The 10,059-nt window shown below is 53.2% G+C and overlaps 1 protein-coding gene across 1 annotated transcript; it reads right to left on the reverse strand.

The window, feature by feature from the left end:
- Positions 1 to 7,425: 7,425 nt before the first annotated feature.
- C17H16orf82 (chromosome 17 C16orf82 homolog) lies at positions 7,426 to 9,768 on the reverse strand. Its single transcript, XM_059155488.1, is given in 2 exon segments — positions 7,426 to 9,430; positions 9,764 to 9,768. Coding segments are annotated over 2 exon segments (522 nt in total). The 3' UTR covers positions 7,426 to 8,913.
- Positions 9,769 to 10,059: the final 291 nt, after the last annotated feature.

Here is a 10,059-nt window from a genome sequence, read left to right on the forward strand (position 1 = left end):
GGGAAAATGAGGAATAATATTTAAAAATTGGGAGATTTCTGGGGCACCTGGGTGGCTCAATTGGTTAAGCATCTGCCTTTGGCTCAGGTCATGAGCCCAGGGCTAGGATGGAGCCCCATGTCAGGCTCCCTGCTCAGTAGGGAGCCTGCTTCTCCCTTTCTTCCCCGCCTCTGCCCTCTCTCGCTCTGTCACTATCTCTCTTTCTCTCAAATAAGTAAAATATTTTAAAAAATAAAAAATAGAAATAAAAATCAGGAGATTTCTCATAAAAGGTCTGGGATTCTGATTTTCTAGAAATAGCAGACATGGCCACCCCAGGACCCTCTTCCTTCAAGGCAGCCACTGGCTGGAGCTGAGTAATCTCTGTCCTGTGGACGGTCCCCACTCTTCCCTGTCACCTCCTGTCCGGAGGCTGATGGCAGCCACCCTCTGCCATTATCTCTGCCAATTACAACACTGGTTTTCTTCTACAAAGCGAGGAAGAATGTAAACTATTTCTTGATATCCACGTCTCCATCAAACACAGGAAAATGAAAGACAGATAACCAAGAGGGCCACATATTTTAAGACAAATGGGAGAGCACAGATTTCTTGATGGAAATAAAAAAAATTGTTGTTTGATATGTACAACATGTGCATCTGGTTGAAATCCGGCCCCTGCCACACTCACTCCTGTTCCTCGCCTGGCCTGGCGCTGGTCGGTTTGAGCCTCAGAGGACAGATGAGATGTGGTTTCAGAATCCCAAATGTCAAAACCATCTTTTCTATTGTTTTTCCCAGAATCTTGTGGCCTGGGGCACCATGAAGGAGACAAATGTGGGGTGTGAGGGTCCATCTGACTTGAGCCCTGCCCCATGGCCAGCCTTCTCCCAAGGGAGCGCTGCTCACACGCATGTGTGTGTCTACTTTCATTTGGGGGGGGGTGCAGGTTTCATTTAGGGGTGCTTTCATTCAGTGGGGTGCAGGGATGTTTTCAAATACTTAAAAAAAAAAAGTATAAAAGCCATTGACTTGCTAGAGCCCTTTCATGTCCCTTTGGGGCAGACTAAAGCCAGGGAAGGGGATTGACCTGCCCCGTTGTCACCTGCATGGTCCTTATGTGGGAACAGAGCCCGTGTCCTGTCTTTTTCTCCCCCCTGGGCAGCAGGCTGCGGGCTGAGTGAGGCGCCTGGCCTCCTGGGCTCCGTCTCCCGGGCTCTGTTGGACTTTTTGCACTGTTTGCCCAGGTTTATAAACACAAAGGCCTATGGGCCAAGCCAACAATGTGTTTGGAGCAGGGGAGGTCAGCCTGCAGCTTGCTGCCAGGTGGGCTTGGGGTCCAGGGCTGCCAGCTCTCAGGTAGCGAGTGAGATCTGTGAGCTGGCAATTCTGATTTCTGGCCCCAGCACGAAGTAACTTGTTGTCCAAAGTGGAGCCTTACTCTCTGACTTGCTTCCCTTCTACCTAGTGTACACCAGAGCTCGTGAACGCTGAACAAATTCATTCATTCATTCCTCTTCAGTTTCTCTGTCTTTGTTCAGCAAACATTCATCACCACCCACCTTCTGCTGGGCCCTGAGCCAGGAGCTGGGGCTGCAGGGCGTGTAGAAGACAAGTAACAGAAACAGCCTGAATGGGGAGCCGCCCCTCGGGCTCATTGCGATGATAACTGTCATTTATTGAGGGCCTACTGTGTGCACCGGGCCCCATGGGGCTTTATGCTAATGAGCGTACTCTTTACAACAACCCTTGGAGGGACTGCTTTCATCCCCATTTTACAGATAATGACCCTGAGGATCAGAGAAGGTAAAGGCACGTGTTCCAAGGCATAGAGCTAGTGTGTGTCGGAGCCAAGACACATGCCCAGAGATTCTGAACCCAGGGTCTGTCTTTGCAACCCCTGTGAATTCCAGGATCAACGTGAGGCCATCCTGTGTCCACACTGGGGTTAACATGATACGGAAGTGCAGGGTTTTCATCAGCTTTCATGGTCTACGACTGACATCCATTGAGGTGAGGCCTTGGATGAGCCCAAGAGGGAACTCTGTTGACAGTCACGTACATGACCTTGACAGACTTGATGAGTGTGTGTGCGTGAGCCACTTTCAACCTCTGTTGGCTCCCATTTTGTCCCCTTTCATATTTTGAGAGCTAACGTTACAATTGAGGTTTGACCAGTTTCCTTCACAGTGCTCAGATTCAACTCCTTCCTTCCGAAGTGTGTATTGAGCACCTACTGTGTACAAGGCAGGCTTCTAGAAGCTGGCGACATAATGTCACACTCACTGTGAAAATGCACTGTTCTAGGCTCCAGGGGCATAAACGTGAGTAAAATAGACCCAGTCCCTGTTCCTATGGAGTTGAAGACTTGTGGGTGAGGCCGATTTCAATCCAAGAACCATACAAGGAATTGTCAAGTGATGACCAGCCCTAAGTGCTGTGAAAGAGAGGGACATGGTGGCCTGAGAGTGTGTTCTGGGGAGAGCGGATAGGTGGGGCGGGGGGCAGGGAAGGGACGCATGAGTATATGTCTGCAGGAAGAGCGGGCAGTAACCACATGAGGGGCAGAGCATGTTCCAGATTGAGGACTTGCAGCTGCAAAGGTACTGGGTCAGCGGGTCTGCGGAAGCGAAGGCCCCACAGAGAGGGGCATGGTTTGGGAGCAAAGGCCAGACCCTTGGTGGTGGTGGTGGGGATTTTGGTCTTTATCCTGAGAGCAAGAGAAGGTCATCAGAGTGCTCTCAGTCAGCTTTGGCTGTGTAACAAACAATCCCCAAACTTACAATGACTTAATGACTTAAAGCAACCTTGTCTTCTTTAGCTCGGGAGCCTATAGGGCAACAGTTTGTGCTGGGCTCAGCTGGGGGATCCTCTGGTCTGGGTCAGGCCCAGCTGATCTTAGGTGGACTTGTTCATGTGTCTGTGGTCAGCTGGTGGTCACATGGGGCTGGCTGGTTCATGATGGCCTCTCTCCTCCTGTGACGGGCTAGCCCAGGCTTGGTCACAGGATGGCTGCAGAGTGTAAAGCATGTGCACAGAAGCCACAAGGCCTCCTAAGGCCTAGACCCAGAAGTGCCAAGCATCTCATCCTGTTGGTCAGAGCAAATCACGAGATGGGTCCCCATTCAGGGCATGGAGAAGTAGACTCCTCTTCTCCGTGTGAGGAGTTGCCAAGAATTTGGGTCATTTTTGCTAACTACTGCAAAGATTTTAAGTAGAAGACTGATTTTTTTTTTTTTTTAGACGGTTAAAAGGTCCTTTAGCTTCTTTAGAGGGAACGGTTGGGAGGCAGTATTTACCTAGTATCTGTTCCTTCCTCTGTTATTAGTAACAAAAAACCTGTTTTTATTCCTCCACATCGCTTCCTAGAATAAAGACTGGATTTCCTTCCCTCCTTAACAGCTCCATGTGGCTGTGTTGTGTGAGACTTTTAGAGAGACTCCTTATAAAAGAAGGGTCAAGTTTTTCTTCTCTCCTTCCTCCCCATGCTCTCCTTGTTGTGTTGGATGGACATGTGTTGTTGGAGCTTGGGCAGCCACATTGGACCATGAGGGTGGGGACCTCATCCTAAGGAGGGTGGAATGGAGATCCAGAAGAGCTGGGGTCCTGATCACTCTGTGGAGACACCATACCAGTTTGGACTACCTGCCCCACGTGGCTCTTTAGTGGCTCCTGGTTTTCCCTTCTCTGGAGAGTTGCCTGTTTGGGCTGGAGCTGATCCACACAGGAGGTTGTGTTCACTCAGGGTGTGGGGGTACAAAGGCCTTGCCTCCATTTGATAGATGGTAAGACCCACTCAGAGCTGCATTAGAAGCTCCAGAACTCCCCATGCGTTCTGCCTGAAGCCAGTCTCCAGCCCCATCCTGTGTCCCTTACCCTCCTTCTCCTTGGAACACCTTTTCCATAAATCTTACAAGAACACCCATCTCGGGCTCTGCTTCTAGAGACCCAGCCTCAGGCACCCTATTCTACTCCCTGCCCACAGTGAGCCACAGGCCAAGGGTCTGGCTTACCCAGCAAGCCCCTGGCTCAGAGTGACCCTTAATCCCTAGACTCAATCCATTTTTGCCCATGGTTTTGCGGCGGACAGGAGGGGAGATGTCAGGTATCCGCCATCCACAGAGCAAGAACTGTGGTGTGAAGAACTCAAGAAAAAGAAACTTTTTCCAGGCCAGGCTATGGAGGCCAAGTGAGCGCTCGGGGAGAGAGGCTTCAGATCTGGTCAGCGTGTGGGGCCCACCAGCCGAGTCCCTCCCCTTCCCGTTTCCCTGCTCCAGGCCTGTTTGAAGTCTGGGGGCCGCCTGGGCTGCTGGACGGACAGCTTTTGTAAGCAGCTCTCTCCCCGGCGCAGTTAATAATTCAGGAGCCAGTGCCTGCAGCCAACCCATCATTCCAACCCCGTGCACCCTGAACACCAAGCTAGTGGACAGGAAAGAAAAAATCACCGTGCCTGCTTGAAAAATGGTTCTTGCTTCAAGTGTTGCTGCATCCCCCGTGCTGGGGTGGAAGAGAGCCGAGTGGAGACGGATCTGCTGGGCAGACAGTGAGAGAAGGGTAGAGCGGTGCCTGAGGCTCAGGCGTGCACGCCGAACAGTGTTTAATTTTTGGATCCTGAACTACGTTTGTTTTGGGACAGTGGGATGTAGTTACTAGAGTGCAAGTTGTAGAGAGAATCTACCTTTTTTCTTTTTCTCTTACCTGATTCAGCAACTTATCCTTCACTCACTGTCTCTCAGCTGTCCATTCATTCATTCATTCGTCAGCCACCGCTGCCACTGACTGGGCAATGACAGGCGTTGGAGGAGGGACACCTGTCCTCAGGGAGGAGGCAGGCACATGCAGTGAGAGGTGCCACACTTAAGGGGCTCGAGACAAGAAACAGCTGGCCAGGGGCTCTGTGTCTGGGGCTGGCCTGTCACCTGGGCATGGCAGGACCCTAAATATCCAAAGCAGGGAGGGCAGGGTAGAGAAGTTCACAGTCAGGGTCCAGACTGCCAGGGTTCAGATCCCAGCACCCCCCCCCCCCCACAGAGTAGGCCTCTGCGTGCCTCAGTTTCCCCTTGTAGAAAACAGTTAACAGTGGGAGGCTGAGACAAAGGACCTCTTGTTGTTAAGATAATGAACAGAGACATTGAGAGCGGGATGAAAAATGCAGACTCGGACAAAGACGAAGTGCTGGTCCCTTCAGAAAGTGACCGGGCAGCTTCTTAACAACACCAGACGCACGTCCCAGCCTGCAGTCCTACCCGTGGGAATTCACCCAGACGAGACGATGAACTTCTGTTCATACAAACACCTTTACGTAAATGTTTACTATTCGCTTCGCAACAACCTACCCCCCACCCCGATTGGGAAAGAACCCAGTGCCTCTCAACCGGAGAGCTGATGGGCCGTGGGCCGTGACTCGACACTAAACCAACAACATGGTTGAGTCATAAATGGCTCTGCGGAGGTGGTCAGGCTTGTAAGGCTCCCGTGTACAGCGTGATCCCACGTGCGTGGTGTTCTGGAAAACCGTATGGGCAGAAAACTGGTCAGCGGTGCTGGGGTGGGAGGAACTGCCCAAAAGGCGCAAAGGAGGACTTTGGGGGTGCAGTGGAACTAGTTGGTGTTCAGGCTGTGGTGGCAGATGCTGGCCCATCTACGTCTGCTCGTCAAAAATCCATAGAGCTGGGCAACGGAGGGGACATTTTACCACATGCGTTATGACAGGTGTGAGGTGGTACATACAGAGAGGTTTGGGAGGAAGTAGCAGGAGTCCAGGGAAGCTAACCATAGGTTAGTTTGTTGAGGAGCTTTGAATGCCGTGTCTAATCCTTTGGACACTGGGAAGATTCAGAAGTTTTTAAGCGTTTAAGGGATATATGCAGATTTTTGTTCCAGAAAGATATCTGCGTTCTCTGTTTAGAAGCAGAAGCCTTTGAGTGTGGGGTCCTGAGACGGCCTTCAGAAATTTTCACCTGCCCCTCCCCCTTTCGGGAAAGAATTTGAATTTGTGGCGATTATTCATCAGGAGATCTTACATAGAGAATTCTGGATTTCTGGCTTCTCTTTAGACAGGGTACATGTCCGCCAGTGTGCCTGAGCCCCATACCTACTCCCTTGTGTAGCCTTCCGGTCCATGCAGGTGTCCATTTTAGACCCCAGGGGTGGAAAGTGCATTCACGAGGGAAGCAGAGCGAGGGCGGTGGTGCTTCCCAGCCCAGAAGGGACAATGTCATCACCCAAGGGACTTTAACCACCACTGATGCCCGTGCATCTGTATCTTGGAAGGGTTCCCCAGGTGGTCCTACTCTGCAGCCAGGGCTGGGAACCACTGGTCTGGGAGGAAGAGGACCACCTGGGTTGCGGGGGGTGCAGCAGGAGGGGAGGGGAGGTGTTAGGGACTGATGGGACATGAGGCTGAGGCAGGTGGGGTCCAGTGTGACAAGGGTCCCCGCTGGAACAATGGGGTGGGATGACGTCGTTTGCTGAGAAGGGACGCAGGGGGCAGTGGTCAGGGGAGGGGAGTCAGGAGAAGGGGGTGAGCTCATTTTGGCCACGGGGTCCAGGGAGTCTGTGGCTCCAGTCTGAGGTCTCCAGCTGTCCAGCGTTGCTCTGCCTACAGCTTGGCCTCCGTCTCAGAGGAGGATAGAGGGCACACAGAAGCTGAGACAGGACAGCAAGGCAGCGATGGGGGTGCGGGGAGGTGAGGCAGCCGCAGAGCCTCCCCAGAAGCTCCCCCACCTCCAACCCAGGGCCTGCCTATGGACAGGGGCTCCCTTAGGCAGGGCTGGGGGCAGGGAGCCCCTCTGGTCTGCCTCGGTCATGGGTGCTGGGCTCCTGAGGAGTGATTTTGCCTGCACAAAGTAGGGGAGAATGTACTCGAAGGCACTGAAGCATGAGGGGAAGGGCGCTATCGGTCTAGACACGTGGTTTCCTGAAACCCAGAAACACTGACCCCTGAAACCCAGCAAACCATCTGCTGATCCATTCTGACTTCTAACTAGATGCTATGGCTCCGTCTTTTTTTTTTTTTTTTTAATTTTTAATGTGGTCAGGAATACATCATCTATGTTAGTAGTCATGATCTTTTGTGTGCTGGGAGCAACGCAAGGCAGAAACCATGTCTGTGGCCATCTTACAGACAAATGAGGACAGGAGAGGAAACACACATTTAGTACTACTCTCCAGGTAATTAATATGCATTTTCATGTAACCCACATAACCGTGTGAAATAGAGGTTATTGTTCCCACATAACCGTGTGTATGAAATAGAGGTTATTGTTCCCATTTTCCAGATGAGGAAACTGAGCTCACTAATTATAAGCATTTTGCCCCAGACCACCCGCTTAGAGGTACGCAGAGCTGGCAGCTGAGCCCTCCTCTCAACATGGTTCCTTGGTGGGTTTGCGTTTGTCCCTGTGACCTCGGCGGGCACACACACACAGACACACACTTATAGCCTCTCCAGACACCATTTATTGTGTTTGGTGTCCCCTCTGCTTTCCTTCTAGAACCTAGTGGATGTCTTCAGGACTGTTCTGACCACTGCCCCTCTGTGGACACACTCCCTCCTCAAGGTCTGCGTGGCCATCCCCCAGGGAAGGACTTTAGTGTCTTGAGAAGGGGTAGACGGAGGTCTCAAGCCTTCCCACCCACCTAGGAAACGTGCGCTAAATGGCAGAGCTGTCTCATCCCGGCCGTTCTTGGCTGGGTTGGTTTCTGTCACTATGAAGCACGGATCATGGCATTGCCCTACTGTAGGAAGCACTGTCCCAGTCATGTCAACTAAGACGCTTTCTGGCCTCCTTTCTTGTCTCTACCTCCCCTGAGATGCATGTGGAGACAGATGGGGCCATCGGGGAACGTTTGCTCCTGGGAAGACTCTGGGCCGAAGCAACCCGGAAACAGTGCTCGAAATGAAAGGGCAAGCTCACTTGGAGGATGCTGCTGGCTCTTGTGAGCAGCTCTTCTTCCAGAGCTGGGTGGGGATCCAGCTCCCCCAGGGCTGTGGGTCCCCACAGATGGTGCTTCCTTCGGCTGGCTCTGGACAGCGGACAGTCCCAGCCGAGGCTGGGGCTTGTTCAAGCTTGGAGCTTATCATGATTGGTTTGGTTATAGATGGTGTTCATCACTTAGCATGGATTCTCCATGGGAGTTTCTAACTTCAGATGGTTCTAAATAGTGTTCGTATTTGCTGCTGGTCACAGCTGACCCCTCCGATGGGTTTTGGCACCAGTGATCCCACTACAATGGTTCTCAATGCAGATGGCTTTGCCATTGATGGATCCTGTTAGGACTGGTTTGTCCCCAGGGCTCACGGTGGTCTGGCCAGTGCAGGCGGATACAGGGGGACCCAGCACCGATGGCTCTTCATACAGCCATTCTTCCCAACAGTGGTTCTCAGTAGAGACTGTCTCACCGTGGCTTGCTGATTGTCTGAGGAGATAGTGCTCGGTGTCAATAGTGCTCGCTACACGCCACCTGGCGCCTGCTGGTCATGGCTATGAATGGCGCTATCCATGGTTCTGACACAGTCATTGTCTACTTTTTTAAAGGTCTTTGTTTTTTACCATAACCATTCTGGGTGAAGTCTATCCTTGCTGGGTCATCATGTCTGTATTTTTTGAGAACCTGGTGGCCAGCGAGCCAGCTCATAAAGGCATGCACCTCTGGGCGGGCTGCTTTCCCTCTGCGGCCTGGTCACCAGCTTTGACCTTGCCCCCAGACTTGTCCTCCGGAAGACTGGTGTGACTTTTCACAGCACTTTGCACATTACCGTCCACCGGGATGTTCTGGCAGCTGCTGGCCTGGCTGGCAGGAAGGCTGCTGGCGGAGCTGAGCAGCCCACTGCTCACCTGGTAGTTCAGGGCGCTGCTGCCCAGGCTGATGAAGCTCATGCTGGTCAGGCTGCTGGCTCTGCTGCTGCTGCCGCTGCCGGGCAGGCTGGTCTCACTTTTCCCCTCCAGGCTGCTTGCTGCTGCAGGTGCGGCTTGCCAGCCGGCTCCTGATCTGGTTAGGCGAGTAGACGGCGCACAGCTGTCTGGTTGGGTTGCTGACCGCCGGGGCACGGAGCCTTCTCTGCAACCTCAAGGTGGGAGTGCCGCCCACCAGGCTGACCTCACTATTCTCCTCATCACCTGCGTACCCGCTGCTCAACAGGCTGGCGTCACTTGCCCTGCATTTCTCCTTGCTGGGCTGTCGCAGGCTCAGCAAGCCGCTCTCGCTGGTCCACGGGTTTCCCAGGTTACCTGCCGAAAGTCTCAGGGGCCCTGGAGTTGCTCCTGTGTCATGGTGTGGCCACGCTGGGGGCTGGGGCTCTACGCTGGGGGCTGGGAGGCCTGGAGCTTGGTCCTGAACATCCCAGGCAGCAGACTCCCCGTTTCTACCCTGGAGGAATGTGGGGGGCAACTGATCTGGTTTATCCAGGGGGAGGGGGCCCTGGGAGGCCTATGAGTGGTAGGCGGGTCTGGTTCATCTGGGAAGAGGAGGCTCAATTTATAGGGTGGCCTTGCAAAGGGGAGCCTTCTGATTGGCTGGCTCTGTTCCCACGGTGATGGGATTATGAGGTGGGGTGGGGGTGGGAAGGACAGTGCCCTCCCCCTCCCCCTCCCCGCAGTGGCATCAGGGGCTGAGGCTGGAGGTGGGCAGCGAGGGGCGAGAACCACCATCCTAGGGACAATTAATTACTGCAGGGCCTGTGGCCTCTGCTTTGCCATTCCAGGAGACCTGGCTGTGCATCCCAGCCAAGCTCCTTCTGAGCTGTATTTCTTTAGGGTGTCACTTCTTCTGAGACACATACTCCATGCCAAGACCACTGGGAGGACTGGAGAGAATATGACAGGAGTTTATCCTAGGTCGTTTGCCAGATCTGGTCTGGCTCCTCTCTGTCAGCCTGGTCCCACATCACACCCTTCCTCACCTCAAGGCAGGGTCACACTGGCCATTTTCCTATTCTGAGCTCTGACCTGCCACAGGGCCTTTGGACTGGCTCTTCCCACCACCTCTTCCCTCAGCCCCTTGGCCTCCAAGCTTCAGATCCAGTGGTCCTTACGAAATGTCCCTGGCTTCTACAAGAAGGTCCCTGTATTATTCCTC

The sequence above is a fragment of the Mustela lutreola genome, chromosome 17, assembly GCF_030435805.1.
Source record: "Mustela lutreola isolate mMusLut2 chromosome 17, mMusLut2.pri, whole genome shotgun sequence".
NCBI classification, from domain to species: Eukaryota; Metazoa; Chordata; class Mammalia; order Carnivora; family Mustelidae; genus Mustela; species Mustela lutreola.